A 19,155-nucleotide genomic window follows, 5' to 3' on the forward strand; every position below is an offset into this window, starting at 1 on the left:
GGGGTAAGATTAAACCTCGAATAAACATACAGACACTCATCATAAATTAATGGGTGGTGCAAGCCTTTCAAATTTCAAGAGATATTTTCAGGCCTCTCCCTTGCTGAGGATCCTAGATTGGCACTTTTATGCAGACACTAAACAATGGGTGGCGGTGGAACAGGAAGGCTTAGAAGTCCCTCTACGACATCTACCATAGTGTCAAGAAGACTCAGTGACCTTGGCCAAGTGTAAATTAAGGCTATGTGCACACTATGTGGTTGTAATGCATTTCCACGGCGTTTTTCCCGTCGTGGAAACGCATTAAAACCGCTTGTTAATAGGTCTGCCATGTATAGCAATGGTAATCCGCATGTGCTGTGCATATGATGCGGAAATTTCCATTCTGGTTTACCATTGCGGCAAAAACCGCAGCAGGACTATTTCTAGCGCAATTCCACTGCAAATTCGCGCCCATTGACTTGCACTGAATCGCAGCAAACCTGCATGTATAATATCTATACATGCGGATTTGCTGCGTTGCAATGAAAATCAATAGGCGCAATATCGTGCCGCGGGTGGTACCCAGGTCGGGAGAGGAGGCTGCTACTCCTCTCATCCGACTGCTGCTCTTGCTGGTAACAGAGAGAGCAGCGTGGATGCAGTTTGCTCTTCACAGCCCGCAGTGAAAACTTTAAAAAAAAAAAAAAAAAAAAAAAAACAACCCATCCTCCTGGTCCCCGGCGGCGATGTCTTCAGCCCAGCGGCCAGCGGTACACTGCTGGGAGCGGGCTCGCTCCCAGCAGTGTACTGCGCTGCCAGGACCTGCGCTGACGTCGACGGTCAGCTGATGGTCACGCAACCATCAGCTGATTGCTGACGCCGCTAATCAGCTGATCGGTCTTGTGACCGATCAGCTGATGCTCACCATGGGAACATTCGCAAGAATATTCCCACGGTGGTTAGCTTATCGGGGCTCATCAGCTGATGAACCCCAGTGACCCCCAGCAGCCTGTATACTGACAGGGGGCATCACTACCCTTCTAAATTACATGCAATATTCCCTACAGTTTCAGAAATGTGTTGGAGATGAGAATGTGAAATGGGTTCCGTGATTCATATCTGGTGGGAGTGTTCTAGAATTAAACCATTTTGGGAGAAGGTATTCAATAATTGCAAAGGTATCACAGGTAACAGTAACAAGGTCTCCCCAAATAGCTCTCCTATCAATTCTCCCTTCTTCAATAGGTACTCAAAAGAAAGATCTACTTTGATTTTGCTTAACAGCGGCACGGACAGTAATCAAGCGGTTTTGGATACTTAAAAACCCACCTAGCATACTGGATTGGTACAATGAAATGGTGAATTTATGTAGAATGGAAGAACTTTCTGCAGAATGTAATGGAACACACACAGCAAAGCCACACTAAGAATTAAAATTCCCCAAATAATTCAAGAAAAAAAACCTTGTCGTGGGTTCGGAGCTTACGGATTTTGACCAAGATATCAACTAATGCCTCATATATTATATATACACTGCTCAAAAAAATAAAGGGAACACTCAAATAACACATCCTAGATCTGAATGAATGAAATATTCTCATTGAATACTTTGTTCTGTACAAAGTTGAATGTGCTGACAACAAAAATCACACAAAAATCATCAATGGAAATCAAATTTATTAACCAATGGAGGCCTGGATTTGGAGTCACCCCCAAAATTAAAGTGGAAAAACACACTACAGGCTGATCCAATTTTGATGTAATGTCCTTAAAAACAAGTCAAAATGAGGCTCAGTATTGTGTGTGGTCTCCATGTGCCTGTATGCATGCTCCTGATGAGGTTGCAGATGGTCTCTTGTGGGATCTCCTCCCAGACCTAGACTAAAGCATCCACCAACTCCTGGACAGTCTGTGGTGCAACATGACGTTGGTGGATGGAGCGAGACATGATGTCCCAGATGAGCTCAATCGGATTCAGGTCTGGGGAACGGGTGGGCCAGTCCATAGCTTCAATGCCTTCATCTTGCAGGAACTGCTGACACACTCCATATGAGGTCTGGCATTGTCCAGCTGGCTTTCATTTGTGAAGAGCACAGGGCGTCAGTGGCGACTTTGCCTGGTGTTCTGTGGCAAATGCCAAGCGTCCTGCACGGTGTTGGGCTGTGAGCACAACCCTCATCTGTGGACGTCGGGCCCTCATACCACCCTCATGGAGTAGGTTTCTAACCGTTTGTGCAGACACATGCACATTTGTGGCCTGCTGGAGGTCATTTTGCAGGGCTCTGGCTGTGCTCCTCCTGTCCCTCCTTGAACAAAGGCGGAGGTAGAGGTCCTGCTGCTGGGTTGTTACCCTCCTACTGCCCCCTCCACGTCTCCTGGTAGCGCCTCGAGCCTCTGGACACTACGCTGACAGACACAACCTTCTTGCCACAGCTCGCATTGATGTGCCATCCCGGATGAGCTGCACTACCTGAGCAACTTCTGTGGGTTGTAGAGTCCGTCTCATGCTACCATGAGTGTGAAAGCGCAACCAACATTCAAAAGTGACCAAAACATCAGCCAGAAAGCATTGGTACTGAGATGTGGTCTGTGGTCCCCACCTGCAGAACCACTCCTTTATTGAGGGTGTCTTGATAATTGCCAATAATTTCCATCTATTGTCTATTCCATTTGCACAACAGCATGTGAAATTGATTGTCAATCAGTGTTGCTTCCTAAGAGGACAGTTTGATTTCACAGAAGTTTGACCCACTTGGAGTTATATTCTGTTGTTTAAGTGTTCCCTTTATTTTTTTGAGCACAGTATATGTATTTTTTGCACTTTTTTATTCCAGGGTGCAGCCAGGCCCATCAGTGCGGGCATTGTAAACTGGGGTGTCTGTTCCCATGAGGTGCACTTGGATAGTACCGGGCCTAGTCTAATAGAATGGGCGTAACTAATAGGCTGTAAGCTGGATACTGTGCACTACCCTAGTGTGAACAGCACCCTATATAAGCCTTTTTGTGTGCAATTCAAATACGAAGCAGTCACCCCCTCCATGAAATGGTAGGTTGTGAGTGGTTGTCTCACCAGTATTTTGCACCTGTGTAGCCGCCATCTTTATGTGGGTTTGCTGCACCCTGGTAGTGCATTTGGTTTTGAAGATCTGGGCAGGTAAGAATGTAATGGAACCAATGATAAATTCAGAAGGGTTTGGAGCAGATGGATTCTGTTTCAGAATTCACATGATTTTCATATCCTGCTTTAAATAGTTTCAACAGATTTATGTGATTGTTCTCATAAGCAGCAACATGGGCACAAGGATCCCCCTCCCCCAGTCCCTCGTCCCTATGTTTTCTCTCCTTCTTCTCTTTATATGATTTCTTCAGACACAACATAGAAGTTACCTCAACATAAGAACCTCTTATCTGATTATTACATAAATAATATGATGTTCAAGGTATTAGGTATTACAATGTGAGTTGATATTGAAAGAGGTGATCTCATTGGAACAGTGGACATTTTCTATATTGTTATGTTTTCTTCAAATTCAATATATATTTTTTGATTTGCAAAATGTATGATAATAATTAATGTTTGGTTAATGTTTAATAAAACAGATTGAACATAAAAGTTGACCAGCGTTTTCTCATTTTTCCAACAAAATTTACAAAACCATTTTTTCCCAAGGGACCACATCACATTAGAAGTCACTTTGAGGGGTCTATATGACAGAAAATGCCCAAAAGTAACACCATTCTAAAAACCAGGGCTGTGGTTAATAAATTGAGTTCAGTAGTTCAATGTAGTTTGTGGGGAATATTTTTTTTCATAAGAATTTGGAAAAGTTATGAAATGTCCTATAAATGTCTGTCCTGTTCCTGACCTAAGGGTCTAGACTTTTAGCTGAGATGAATCATTGCTACAGTAAATTTATCATTTATGTTACGAAACTGCAACTCAACACTAGGGCAGGAGATGGAAAAGTAGTCCCTGCACTAGGACTAGACTGAACCCCTACGGTGGAGTGGGCAACCTATTCCTAGCGAATAGACCCACCGACGTTTCCTAGACTAAACTCAAAAGAAGACCTAAAGGAAGAGGGAAAGGAGACCCTGAAAGAACAGGTGACCTCCTAGCAGGAAACTAGAGGAAGCTGCAGAAAAGAAAAAGGGGAATACAGGAATCTCAGCAGGCAGAACTAGAGGATCCAAGAACTGCACAAAACTAAACACAGAAAGAACTATCAAACCTCCTAGCCAGAACTCTCACGGATTAACACTGCTGTCCGGCAAGGACTAGGAGGCAGGTTCTGGATAATAAAGGGTGATACAATCACCTGACCTTAATCAAAACCAACACCAGGAGAAAAAAAACAACAGCCAGAAAACCACAACAAAATGGCGGATGGTCCCGAAGAAACAGATTCTAACAATTTAAACATGAGCCATGTACAGTGCTGGCCAAAAGTATTGGCACCCCTGCATTTCTGTCAGATAATACTCAGTTTCTTCCTGAAAATGATTGCAATCACAAATTCTTTGGTATTATTCTCTTCATTTAATTTGCTTGCAAGGAAAAACACAAAAGAGAATGAAGCAAAAATCAAATCATTGATTGTTTCACACAAAACTCCAAAAAAGGGCCGGACAAAAGTATTGGCACCCTCAGCCTACTACTTGGTTGCACAACCTTTAGCCAATATAACTGCAAACAACCGCTTCCGGTAACCATCAATGAGTTTCTTACAATGCTCTGCTGGAATTGTAGACCATTCTTCTTTGGCAAACTGCTCCAGGTCCCTGATATTTGAAGGGTGCCTTCTCCAAACTGCCATTTTGAGATCTCTCCACAGGTGTTCTGTGGGATTTAGGTCTGGACTCATTGCTGGCCACCTTAGAAGTCTCCAGTGCTTTCTCTCAAACCATTTTATAGTGCTTTTGGAAGTGCGTTTTGGGTCATTGTCCTGCTGGAAGACCCATGATCTCTGAGGGAGACCCAGCTTTCTCACACTGGGCCCTACATTATGCTGCAAAATTTGTTGGTAGTCTTCAGACTTCATAATGCCATGCACACGGGCACACGGTCAAGCAGTCCAGTGCCAGAGGCAGCAAAGCAACCCCAAAACATCAGGGAACCTCCGCCATGTTTGACTGTAGGGACCGTGTTCTTTTCTTTGAATGCCTCTTTTTTTTTTCCTGTACACTCTATGTTGATGCTTTTTCCCAAAAAGCTCTACTTTTGTCTCATCTGACCAGAGAACATTCTTCCAAAACGTTTTAGGCTCTCTCAGGTAAGTTTTGGCAAACTCCAGCCTGGCTTTTTTATGTCTCGGGGCAAGAAGTGGGGTCTTCCTGGGTATCCTACCATACAGTCCCTTTTCATTCAGACACCGACGGATAGTACGGGTTGACACTGTAGTACCCTCGGACTGCAGGGCAGCTTGAACTTGTTTGGATGTTAGTCGAGGTTCTTTATCCACCATCCGCACAATCTTGCGTTGAAATCTCTCGTCAATTTTTCTTCATCCTTCTTGATGACACTGCGCACGGAAGACACAGGAACATTCAGGTCTTTGGAGATGGACTTGTAGCCTTGAGATTGCTCATGCTTCCTCACAATTTGGTTTCTCAAGTCCTCAGACAGTTCTTTGGTCTTCTTTCTTTTCTCCATGCTCAATGTGGTACACACAAGGACACAGGACAGAGGTTGAGTCAACTTTAATCCATGTTAACTGGCTGCAAGTGTGATTTAGTTATTGCCAACACCTGTTAAGTGCCACAGGTAAGTTACAGGTGCTGTTAATTACACGAATTAAAGAAGCATCACATGATTTTTCAAACGGTGCCAATATTTTTGTCCACCCCCTTTTTTAGGTTTGGTGTGGAATTATGTCCAATTTGGCTTTAGGACAATTCTTTTTGTGTTTTTTCATTGAAGAAAAATTAAATGAAGAGAATAATACCAAAGAATTTGTGATTGCAATCATTTTCAGGAAGAAACTGAATATTATCTGCCAGAATTGCAGGGGTGCCAATACTTTTGGCCAGCACTGTATGAGGGAGTTGGATTCGGAGTCGTGGTCATGGAAATTGAGGAGTCAGGGCTGAAGCTGGGGGGGTTTGGCTTACCGACTCCACAGCCCTGCTAAAAATTGCACCCCTCAAGGTGCCCAAAACACATTCAAGAAGTTTATTAACCCTTCAGGTGCTTCACAGGAATTTTTGGAATGTGGAAGAAAAAAAATAAACATTAACTTTTTTTTCACAAACATGTTAATTTAGACCCAAATTTCTTATTTTCACAAGGGTAAATTGGACCAAAAAAACTGTTGTGCAAATTCTCCTGAGTACGCCGATACCCCATATGTGGGGAAAACCCACTGTTTGGGCACGCGGCAGGGCTTTGTGACTTTTTGAAAGCAAAATTGGCTGGAATCGAAAGCAGACGCCATGTTCCATTTGCAGAGTTCCTGATGTGCCTAAACAGTGGAAACCCCCCACAAGTGACCTCATTTTGTAAACTAGACCACTCAAGGATTTTATCAAGGGGTATAGTGAACATTTTGAACCCAGAGGTATGGCAGAATTTGATAACATTAGGGCATCATATTGAATATGTCTTGAGCTCAAGTGCTCGCTACTTGAGTTTGCATCGGGTACTCGGGAATGCACCAAGTATTGCAGTGCTCGAGTGACATGCTCCAGTCCCCGCCCCGCATGTTTCACAGTTGTTAAGACACCCAAAAAAAAAAAAATGCAGGGATTGCTCGTGTACGGCAGGCAATCCCTGCGCACTTTCTTGGCTAACAGCCATGAAACAAGCGGCGAGGGGACTCGAGCATGTCACTCGAGCACCCGACATACTCGGTGCATACCCGAGCACCCGATGCAAACTCAAGTAGCGAGCACTTGCACTGAACACTAGTCGCCATCATTTTTTTTTTTCTTTACTTTTGAAAAATTTACAACCCCAACCTTATCCCGAGGGATCCATTCACTACAATGTGGCAGCAGAGTTACTCTGGATTTAGCAGTGTCCATTTTTTCAGAGGTTCACAAAACTGTAGCCGACACTTTTATGCATGCCTAATTAAAAAAGACGGACACCATGGGATCACAGGCCAGACAGCGTTCACGATGCCTCCAGTTCGATTAATTCCCAATACCCACAGTTTCAAGCGGACCCTAAAAACCCATTTCTTTAGACTGGCGTATCGCCTCCACACACCATCTGTCCGTCCCAGTTTTCCCTCATATTAAAATCTTCTTCAGTTTCAGGTTCATACCAACCATGCACATAATAGCCTCGGTCAGGACTGCACACATACTGGCAGGCGACCAGTCCATGTATTATTTATCCTATTTAGTATATCAAGGCTGCATTATACAATATATGTTCATTCTACCTTTTGTGTCTCCCCCATTTGCTCATAGAATGTAAGCTTGCGAGCAGGGCCCTCACTCATTTCGATATGAAATATGCTTATTCTGTATTGTCTGTATAAGTCTCCCCTAAAATTTGTAAAGTGCAGCGGAATATGTTGGCGCTATAAAAATAAAAAATTATCTGTCTCATTACAGGGAGTCTTCTGCGGGGGGGTTCCGTCTGAATCATGTAAGTCAGAGATTTACAAGGGAACCCCGGTGTAAGCGCTCAAAGTAGAGCATAGGATAAATGTGAGCCGAGCCCATACTGGAATCCTTGGAAGGCAGAATGAACAAATCAGCGGGTTAAGAATTAGTTTTATTTATTTTTTACGCCATTCCTCATGCGGTATAAGTGATTAGAGAACTTTATTCTTCGGGTCGGTGCGATTATCAGGTTTTTATGTTTGACAGCTGTCACATACTAAAAGACGCTTTTTTTTTTTTTTTTTTGCATCGCCAGATTTTGAGAGCTATAATTTTTCCATATTTTGGTCGACAGTCATGTAAGGGCTTGTTTTTTGCGGGACAAGTTGCCGTTTTTCCAATTTTGGGAGGCAGAATAAAGAAAAACCAACAATTCAGGGATTTTTTTATGTTTTGCGTGTGGTAAAATTGATAAGGCAGTTTTGTTCTTCGGGTCAGTACATTTACAGCGATACATTTATATTGTTTTTCAATATTTTGGCACTTTTACACAAACGTATGGAAAAAAATTATTTTACATAGCTTTATTCTGAGAGATAACTTATTTTTCAGCTGATGGCGCTGTATGGTGGCTTGCTTTTTGCGGGACAAGATGACGTTTTCAGAGGTACCATTTTTATTTACATTAGTCTTTCTGATTGTGTTTTATTTCACTTTTTGTTTGGCAGTATTTATTATAGCGCCATTTATTCCATGGCACTTTGCATGTGAAAAAGAGGTATACATCGAACAAACAATTACAAAAATCTTGAACAAAAATGCAACGGCATACCGGTACAGGAGGAGAGAGGACCCTGCCCAAGAGGGCTCACAATCTACACGTATGGTGATAAAAAACAAAGCAAAAACGGTGCTTTATTTTTATTTTTTTTACTGTGGTCACTAAAGGGGTTAACTAATGGGACAGTTTTATATGTCAGGTCGTTCCGGATGCGGCAATAGAAAAATGCGTACTTTTATTGTATTTTTTTTTTTTTTAGATAATATTTATTTATGGGTACAAAGTAACTTGTCATGACGACAACTGGTCACCATGGCAACAATCGGGACCCCACGCTGATGGCGTAGGGTCTCCGATCCTTTTGCTCGCTCGCAGGGAGGCGTCTCTGATTTTTGCAGACAGTATCGCAGACTGCGGTACCTCGCACAGAGAGGGACGTGATGTCATGGGTGTGTCAGAAGTGACAGACAGTCGAACAGAAGTTGGTTGCAGGAGATCTCTACGTTTGGCATTACAGACACCTTATTAGAGGCTGTCTCTCAAGGAATCAGCGGCTACCTTCCTCTGGCTAACACCCTGCCCTGGGTGTATAAATACCTGCTGTCTGCCAGAGGGAGGTGCCGGCGATACTCCCATTACCCCTAGTGAAGGCTGAGAGCTAGTGCATGACTTCATCCTCTCTGGAGCTATGAGGACGGGTGTTCATCTCTCTGAAGTCAAGAAAAGCCAAGCCATCTACCCTTGCTTGTTCCCCCTTGTTGTCTTTAGTGGACAGTGGGGATCGACTAGCGCTCATCCCCCTCCTTTCCCTAGCCAGGGCCTAACGCCAGGGAAAGACAGGGCAAGTTTAGCGAGCGGCAATTCATGAAGAACCAATATAGGGACGCTAGTGGAGACAGGATGATATTAGAGGAACCTAGGCGGTCTCCACTTCCCCCTTTCCCTCTTCCCTTTGTGACACCTTGCGTGACACCTGCCTACTATTTTACATACTGACTTTGTAATTTCTGTGTTACGTTGAAATTTACATCCCCCAAAATGGCCGCCGCGGCCACCAGCACATGCTCAGTCGCATCTCTCGTTTGCCGAGAGATGCTACTGCGCACTCGCGGGCGCCATTTTGCTTTTGGAAAAAATTTGGGTGCAGCAATATGGCGCCGCGCATGTATAGTATCATCTCTTAGCAACCAAGAGATGCTACTGGGGAGGGGGGGGGGGGGGGGCATATTGCTGCAGGCAAATTTCATTTTCCTCTTAACAAAATGGTGTCCGCATGTGCGCAGTAGCCGAGCCGGCACCATGTTGCTGGAGGAAAAAGAAATTTACCTGCAGCAATAAGGCCGCCGGTGCCCGCGCAGTAGCATTTCTCTGTTGCCGAGAGATGCTACTGCGCATTGCGGCCTCCATTTTGGGGAATGTAAATTTCATTGTGACACAGAAATTACAAAGTCAGTATGTACAATAGTAGGCAGGTCACTGAAAGCACAGTGACCTGTCACAAGGCACAGATAGCAATACATAATGAGAGCACATGAATATCATTATGACAGAAATGAAAATGATTATGAAAGAACCACTGGACGGATTTAATCAACAAAGGTATCACTTTACTCAGTATAATGGTGCCCACCTGACAGTGAATGTGGTTTACTAAGCACAATCCTGTTGACAGGTGCGCTTTAACTAAGGGGAGCTGTATGTCAATCAGTGACGCCCCGTTGACAGGAAAGAGAAAGAGCTGCTCTCTTGAGGTGAGGTCAAAGGAAGCAGGAGAATCGCTGCTTGAGTCAGAACAGATCGTCACAGGGCATAACAGGCAGGTAGTTAGAAACTACCTGCCGGTAAACTCTTTTCCCAATAGGAAATAAACCCAAAGTCCCAGATAAACCCTTAAATATCAGATTTATACAGCAGTTTTGGCATGGATTTTGAAAGTAAATAAGCCAGTCTCATCAAGTCTATGTACCGTAGTTTATTTTGTAACACATGCAATTTGTATTGTGAAATAAGGTGACAGCCGCTTTAAAAAATGTATTTAAAAGTAAATAGATAAAAATTAAAAACTAACTTTTACCCTTGACTGTCCAGCTCTCTCTTTAGCAAGCTTCAGTTTTCTTCTCTCTGTAAAAAAGATAAAGCAAACACAGCTGAATACTCTGGCAAAAATATAATATATACAGTACAGACCAAAAGTTTGGGCACGCCTTCTCATTTAAAGATTTTTCTGTATTTTCATAACTTTGAAAATTGTACATTCACACTTAAGGCATCAAAACTATGAATTAACACATGTGGAATTATATACTTAACAAAAAAGTGTGAAACAACTGAAAATATGTCTTATATTCTAGGTTCTTCAAAGTAGCCACCTTTTGCTTTGATGACTGCTTTGCACACTCTTGGCATTCTCTTGATGAGCTTTAAGAGGTAGTCACCGGAAATGGTTTTCACTTCACAGGTGTGCCCTGTCAGGTTTAATAAGTGGGATTTCTTGCCTTATAAATGGGGTTGGGACCATCAGTTGTGTTGTGCAGAAGTCAGGTGGATACACAGCTGATAATCCTACTGAATAGACTGTTAGAATTTGTATTATGGCAAGAAAAAAGCAGCTAAGTAAAGAAAAATGAGTGGCCATCGTTACTTTAAGAAATGAAGGTCAGTCAGTCAGTCTGAAAAATTGGGCAAACTTTGAAAGTGTCCCCAAGTGCAGTTGCAAAAACCAGCAAGCGCTACAAAGAAACTGTCTCACATGAGGACCGCCCCAGGAAAGGAAGACCAAGAGTCACCTCTGCTTCTGAGGATAAGTTTATCTGAGTCACCAGCCTCAGAAATCTCAGGTTAACAGCAGCTCAGATTGGAGACCAGGTCAATGCCACACAGAGTTCTAGCAGCAGACACATCTCTACAACAACTGTTAAGAGGAGACTTTGTGCAGCAGGCCTTCATGGTAATATAGCTGCTAGGAAACCACTGCTAAGGACAAGCAACAAGCAGAAGAGACTTGTTTGGGCTAAAGAACACAAGGAATGGACATTAGACCAGTGGAAATCTTTGCTTTGGTCTGATGAGTCCAAATTTGAGATCTTTGGTTCCAACCACCGTGTCTTTGTGCGACTCAGAAAAGGTGAATGGATGGACTCTACATACCTGGTTCCCACCGTGAAGCATGGAGGAGGAGGTGTGATGGTGTGGTGGTGCTTTGCTGGTGACACTGTTGGAGATTTATTCAAAATTGAAGGCATACTGAACCAGCATGGCTACCACAGCATCTTGCAGCGGCATGCTATTCCATCCGGTTTGTGTTTAGTTGGACCATCATTTATTTTTCAACAGGACAATGACCCCAAACACACCTCCAGGCTGTGTAAGGGCTATTTGACCAAGAGGGAGAGTGATGGGATGCTACGCCAGATGACCTGGCCTCCACAGTCACCAGACCTGAACCCAATCGAGATGGTTTGGGGTGAGCTGGACCGCAGAGTGAAGGCAAAAGGGCCAACAAGTGCTAAGCATCTCTGGGAACTCCCTCAAGATTGTTGGAAGACCATTTCCGGTGACTACCTCTTGAAGCTCATCAAGAGAATGCCAAGAGTGTGCAAAGCAGTCATCAAAGCAAAAGGTGGCTACTTTGAAGAACCTAGAATATAAGACATATTTTCAGTTGTTTCACACTTTTTTGTTAACTATATAATTCCACATGTGATAATTCATAGTTTTGATGCCTTCAGTGTGAATGTACAATTTTCAGTCATGAAAATACAGAAAAATCTTTAAATGAGAAGGCGTGCCCAAACTTTTGGTCTGTACTGATATATATATATATAATATATATATTTTTTTTTAATTGCTCAAAATGTGTTTCGTAATGAAAAAAATGTAAACAAAAATACTCAAATATAATCACCTCACCGATCTAATTTCATCAATGCCTGGTCCTCAGGTTTCTTCTTCCTGCTCCAGTAATAAATGTTCCATCACAGTGACATGTGACAATAAATAGGAACGTATTTGTCAACCATCGACCCTATATGTCCAGTGTATTCTTTCAGCACTCCTAGTTGCTAACGGTTATCTCAAATTGCATTTTGTCTTTCTCCCATAAGGACATGTGAAAATATCCCTGTGACTAAATTCTACCTAAAGTGCTGTTTAGCAGTCAGAAGGGCTTAAGGCATAGACTGGACACTTAGGGTATGTGCAGACTATCCGGAGACGGCTGCGGCCCCGAGGCTGCGGAGAAGCCACCTCCGGCTTCTGCTCATTATGCAAATGAGTGACGGCCTCTTTTATTTTTTTTCCCACCTGCAGACATTCCACATAAACTTGCGCTGCGTCCAATCCGGAGTGAACACTGATCGTGTGTACATACCCTTAGGAGTGGTGACTGGCAGTCAGTGCAACAATGGGGAGTGGGCGGGCGACTCCTCATGAATACTTCTGGATGTATAAACTATGGTGGAAATTTACTAAGACTGGTGTTTCACATTCTACACTTAGGGCTCATGAAACCAGTGTAGAAATCGGACGTGTGCCATCTGATTTTTAATCAGACAGCACACTGACCCATGTATTCAATAGTGCTGTTCAGATAAACAATTTTCTCCGTCCAACTGTCAGAGAGAAAAAAAAACAAATCATAGCATGCACTACTTTCTTCCTAGTCTCTAATGAGACTCACTCATTCAAGGCTATGGGTGTGAAAAAAAATATATATATATTCAGTTGTACACGGTGGTATCCGATTTTAATGGATACATTTCTATTATAAACCTAGGAAACTGTATTTCATGTTCATTTTTTTAGTGTAAATGTATGAAAATGGATCGAACACAGATGTCGCAAGGATTAAAATGAGAAAAAAAAAGTCTGAGTTTTTTGGATGAAGCACGGACGATTCCTCATACGCTCGTCTGCAGGGACCCTTAAACAGAAGCCCACTGGAGATAGATTTTAACATGGGACATATCAGGCTGTCTGTGGACAACAAACTGAAATTTATACAAAAACTGAGCTGGCATAATTTCCACTATAATTTACTCCAATACCTGGCATAAATTATAGTTATGTCTATCCAAAATTGGTCACACCCCTTCCAACTAGACCACACCCACTTTTAGGAAAGTGCTAAAATTGAAGAAAAAGGTGACCAAACAACTGGACAGAAATCCTAGAAGCCTATCAACACAACATTTTTGTGGCATTTTGATTACTAGAAGTACATAATTATATCTGTTATTCTGCCCCAAGTATGAGCAGAATACATTAAAAGGGTTTTCCATGCTGAGAAGTCTGTGACACACGCAGACTAGATTTTTATCCGCTCCTTTTAATAGTACATTGAATGAAGAGCAAAAAGTTTAGTCGGCAAGTGACCACAACTATACAAATAAACAAGAAATTAAAGAAAGGTGCACAACCCATAAAAAGGATCAATAAACCAGGGTGCTAAATTGTGTAGAAAAACCACATGTAACAAAAGGGGAAAAAAGCACTACACAAGGGATGTGCACGCCGGAACATCTATTATATGGAAACGTTTATTAGACAAAAAAGTGGATAAAGATAAAAACATTTAAAAACTATTCATCCCAAATAATAATATACTTTTAAAGTCCCAGCCTATTAGTGTCAACAGCATACATGTGCGACAATAAAAATAGCAGAAAGATGACCATAGAGTCTACATATGCAAACTGCACAATTTGTGTATAGGAACACAAAGTGGTGTGTAGTTAAGGTCATTCCAAAGCAGGTATACATAGAAGCCTTACTAGACCAAAATATGGCTAGAATTAATTAAAGTGAAGCCAAAGGCTGCGTGCCCACGAAGCATTTTTCCAAGCGTTTATGATGCGGAATTTACGCAGCATAAACGCTTGGGAAACGCTTGGTAAACCGTCCCCAATGACAAGTCGCAATGTCAATGCTGCGCTCAAAAATCCGCAGCATGTCCATTAACTTGCGGACACGCAGCATAATCGCCGCCGTTGACTTGCATTGTACCGCGTGACATCCGCATCACTACATGTGCACAAGCGGATATCACACGGTTCAATGTGCGCATGGTACGCAGGTCTGGAGGAGAGGAGAGACTCCTCCAGACCTGGGTACCATAGAAACTGTAAAAAAAAAAAAAAAAAAAAAAAAAATTTAAAATAAAAAATAAAGATTATACTCACCTTCCGATGTCCTCTCTGTGTTTTCTCCCCTCTGTCTGGTCTGCGGTATGGATCGCGGTATTGTGAAGGACCTGCCATGACATCATTGAGTCATGTGACCTGTCACATGACTCAATCACGTCACCGCAGGTCCTTCACACCACCGCGAGCAGTGCAAGAGACCGGACGCAGCCGAGAAAACACCGGGAGGACATCGGAAGGTAAGTATAATCTTTTTTTTTTTTTTTTTTTTTTTTTTTTTAACTAACTTGGTCACACTACTATAAATCCATGCCGGTTGCATGGATTTATATAGTGTGAACAAGTTGTCAAGCACTTTTCCAAGTGATGCTAAAAATCGCTTGGAAAAGCGCTTGATAACCGGCATGCAGAAATGCATGCAAAAACGCTTCACAAACGCTTCTACCTGGCGGGAAAAACGCATGTAAAAACCACATGAGTTTTTCCTGCCAGGGAGAAGCGGAAAAAACATGCAGCATTTTTGCATCGTGGGCACATAGTCTTAAGATGTGGTGCCTGTAAGGCTTCATGTAGGTACTATGCTGTTATGTAACATCAATTCCCTGGCACTCAGGGGATCAATTGAGCACCTGCAGTTGTGGTTGTGTATTGACACTTTAATTTGTAGCCACATTTTGGTCTAGTAAGGCTTCTATGTATACCTGCGTTGCAAAGACCTTAATGGGGTTGTCCACTACTTTCACATTGCTGCCTTATCCGTAGGATAGGGCATCAATGTATGATCGGCCGGGGTTCCGCACGCGTTACCCCCCGTCTATCAGCTGTTATCGGTGCCAGCGGCCAGAAGTCCTTACCTGCGGTGCTTGGCTGTCAAGTTGTAGTGGCCGGCACTTGTTACTGCACATCCGCCTCCTATTCAATTGAATGGGCGGCCACTATGGATAGGGAAGCAATGTGAAAGTAGTGGAAACTTCTTTAATAACTACACACCAGTTTGTGTTCCTATAGATGACACATATTTTGCATTTTGCATATGTAGACTCTATGGTCATCTTTGTGCTATTTTTATTGCCGCACATGTATGCTGTTGACACTAATAGGCTGGGACTTTAAAGTATATTATTACTTTGGGATATATTGTTGCATCATTGAATAGCTTTTAAATGTTTTTATCTTTATCCCCTTTTTTGTCTAATAAACTTTTCCATATAATAGATATTCAGGTGTGTACATCCCTTGATTTTTTTCTTCCATTTTGTTACACAACTATACAAATCACATACATGTAACTGCTCACTCCCATGGGGAATATAGGGTAATCGTGACAGTATGCACATCACACTCAATCATGATTCGGCAGTTTGCAATCACAGAGTGACTGCCAACCTGTCTTCTCACCCTGGAAAACCCTTTTAAGAGGACAAATCTGCTTTAAAGGGAACCTGTCGCCACCCGAAACACTATTCACCTGCAGAAATAAATGTTATCTGCAGGTAAATAGAGCTTAAATCATGCCTGGATGGCTTAGCAGTAGCTACAGGGGACCACAATGTTGTATTCTCTCAGCAACCGCGCTGTCAGTCATTGTGAGGGTGCAGGGAGCGGTTACAGTCACCGCTCACTATACAGAGCCTGGCTGTACTCACCTCCCTGCACATTGATGAACAGCATGCTCTGCAGTTTGTGTGTGCAGTGCAGCCTGTCAATCAATGTACTACAGACTGATAAGAGCATGCTCACTGTATGGTGAGCCATGACTGTAACAGCTCTCTGCACTGTCCCGATTACCGCATAAGAGAGTGGCTGCAGGGAAGATATCTTAAATTTTTCCTGTCACCGCTGCTCTAGTAAGCCATGCAGGCCTGATTTTTTTTCTTTAGCTAAATGAATGTATTTGTGGTTAATAATCATCTTTACATTTGGATTGCATTTCAAATTTTGTACCATTTGCCTTTTATAGCCAGTGTTGCACTGTCTATTGCATTGTCTATTGCTGACTGTAGAAAGAGTTAAAGAAGCACTCCCATCAACTTTTTTTACCCTAAACCTGTGTAGATGTTTGTAGTGTATTAATCTACTCAGCGATGTCTTCTACGATATAGAACACTGCCCCACTCCTTTACTAAATCAAATGAAGGTGATTCAGACTCTCCAGATCAAACTGCACTCTATGGCCCCATTTTTCACAAGTGTTGAGAGTGTGGAGTGCAAGGCACATGATTCATTAACAGGTGCCTCCTAATTAATCAGGCAAGGCGTGGAAAGTGCCTCACCACAATTCTTACTTTAGTCAAGGACTGAAGTAAGATTTTTGGTGTAAAAAGCACCATCACGCATCATGAATTTGAAGACAGGGGGTTGTCACGCTCCATCCCACTCCAGCTCTGCCCACTTGGTGAAGCTAGGTGATTTGTGAAAATGCCAGAACTCGTTACAGTTAAATATTGTAAAAGCCTTTTCGGTCTGAAGAGCAGTCACGTGACTCAAGACAAGGAGCAGAGCAGCACTGGGATACCGGAGAAGACTGCGATTGGTGTGTATATTAACACACTGACACTACTCTGAACATTCATTCACACAGGTTTAGAAAAAAAAAAAGTTAATGAGAGCTAACTAGTAATTGTTTTATATGTCTTGTCCTGAGCTCCCATCAGTTGAATAATGAACTCAGATCATATCAAAGTAGAATGTGCAGCAAAAAAAAGAGCCTGTAAAAATATCAGATACTCACCTCCCACTTTGGTGCCGTTTCAGCCATTCAAATGACAATAATTCTGGTGGGTCAGTGACCGCTGCAGCTCATCAATATTCCAGCAGCGTGAAGGCTGCAGCCGATCCATGTCCACCAGGAACAGGACTGCTGTGGAAGGCAAGTGTCCACTGTTTTATATGGGGCTCTGAAGTGACTAAGCTGAGGATATCCAGCGCTCTCATTCACTTGAATGGACAGAAACGCCACTGTGCAATGAGGGATCCATCTTGAGAGACTCGTCAGCTACAAGAGGATCACACACCGCTCAGCAGGATTAACAGCCTTCTCCATTGTTTCCCATCGTGCAGTCACATCTCAGCAGTACGATCACATCCAAACAACATGCACTTCCACTCACTACAGCGGCGGCCATGGCACAGGTCTCCCTGCATTTCCAGGACACTTACTCTCCCGCAGTCGGTTCTTGAAATTCGGATCGTTTCTCCTTTTCCGGTCGAAGTAAATGCAGTAACCTAAGAACAGCGCCCCGCACACCCCCGCCGCTATGGCGCTGGTCTTCCCAACTACCACCATGCTCTCCTGTCTGCAAAGGTAAGTGTCACACAGGACAAAGAAACACCAGGTGCAGCCACCTCTACCACTCTCCTTCTGCACCCTTGAAGCGAAAAGGCCGTCTCCCACAGATGACGTCACTACCCGGCGACAATCAGGCAAGCACGCGGCGCTCTTCCTTGTCGCAGTGTTTTTTTTTTTTTAAGAAGCTTTATTACACGCACCTCATACAGTACGTGAGGTAAATACCACGTGACCAAGGCGCACCTCCCCCTCGCATAGCCTGAGGAGACGGATAGTATAGTGCTGCAGGCAGGCATTCACGTTGTTGTCGGAAAATAGTGTCCATGACAGGTATGGACAGCTAACATAAGGGCGGTGTGACACTGGGAGGTATGGCTGCCGGCTGGGAGAGCTGCTCTCAGAAGGCTGCCCACACCCAACAAGGAGCCTAGCATTCAGTTCTGGTCCCAGCCAGTGGCGCCAGTCCTAACCCGCTGGCACCGTATCCCACGATGCTGACACCGTATCCCACGATGCTGACACCGTATCCCACGATGCTGACACCGTATCCCACGATGCTGACACCGTATCCCACGATGCTGACACCGTATCCCACCATGCTGACACCGTATCCCACCATGCTGACAGGGTTTTTATGCAGCAGTTTCTTTCTCCCAATTTTATCTGTTGGTTCTTTGCAGGCTTAAAGGGAAAGTGCCGCGATTTTAATTATTGATTATATAATCAATTATTTTAATACACAATTAAATTCACTTTAACTATTTTTATTATTATTTTATTCAACAACTGGGGTCTGCTTTTTTCTGGTGTGTAACAGCAGTTATCTCAAATACGGCATAGGACTCTGCAGTCTCTCTCCGACCACATATGCTGCATTGAAACACAGCCTTGGCTGTCCAGGTCACAACTATGGGAGGAGATCGGCGCCATCTTTTGAAGCTCACAGTTTCCCCTGTCACTGGGATGATATCACAGGAGGGGGCGGGGCCTCTTATCTTATATTAATTATAATAATTTTTTTTACATTAATTGGATGACTTAATATTGAGCACAGTTAAGTATGCTGACATCCCCTATATACAGTATGAGACCCTACATACAATATGAGCTGCCACAACCCTCCTATACACAGCGGGAGGCTGCACGGCGCCATCTATACACAGGGGGGGGGGCTGCACAGCGCCATCTATACACAGCGGGGGGGCCGCACGGCGCCCCCGAGATACAGCGGGAGGCCGCACACAAACATACACAGACATATACATACACGCATAAACACATTTGAAACACAAAAATACTTATAAACAGACATCACACAATGATATCTGCGCATACTGACACACACACACTCTCCGCTGGTAAGCAGCAGTGCAGGGCGCACACTGCGTTACGTCATACTAGCAGACACG

General features: G+C 43.3%; 1 protein-coding gene across 2 annotated transcripts in view; it reads right to left on the minus strand.

Annotated features, from left to right (window-relative positions):
- The window catches only part of TOMM20 (translocase of outer mitochondrial membrane 20), a 30,505-nt gene extending 12,583 nt beyond the window's left edge, over positions 1-17,922 (minus strand). Inside the window, exons 1-2 of one of the 2 annotated variants that reach the window (XM_073671465.1) lie at positions 17,617-17,922; positions 10,386-10,438 (exon numbers count right to left, since the gene is read on the minus strand). In XM_073671465.1, coding sequence (XP_073527566.1) covers positions 10,386-10,438; positions 17,617-17,743 — 180 coding nt within the window. In that variant the 5' untranslated portion in view covers positions 17,744-17,922. The remainder of the gene's footprint in view (positions 1-10,385; positions 10,439-17,616) is intronic. The other variant, XM_073671467.1, reaches the window with a different exon arrangement.
- Between the last annotated feature and the right edge of the window lie 1,233 nt (positions 17,923-19,155).

This window comes from Phyllobates terribilis, unplaced genomic scaffold (assembly GCF_046119375.1).
Source record: "Phyllobates terribilis strain yellow unplaced genomic scaffold, ASM4611937v1 Scaffold_3__8_contigs__length_932513732, whole genome shotgun sequence".
In the NCBI taxonomy this organism is placed as follows: domain Eukaryota; kingdom Metazoa; phylum Chordata; class Amphibia; order Anura; family Dendrobatidae; genus Phyllobates; species Phyllobates terribilis.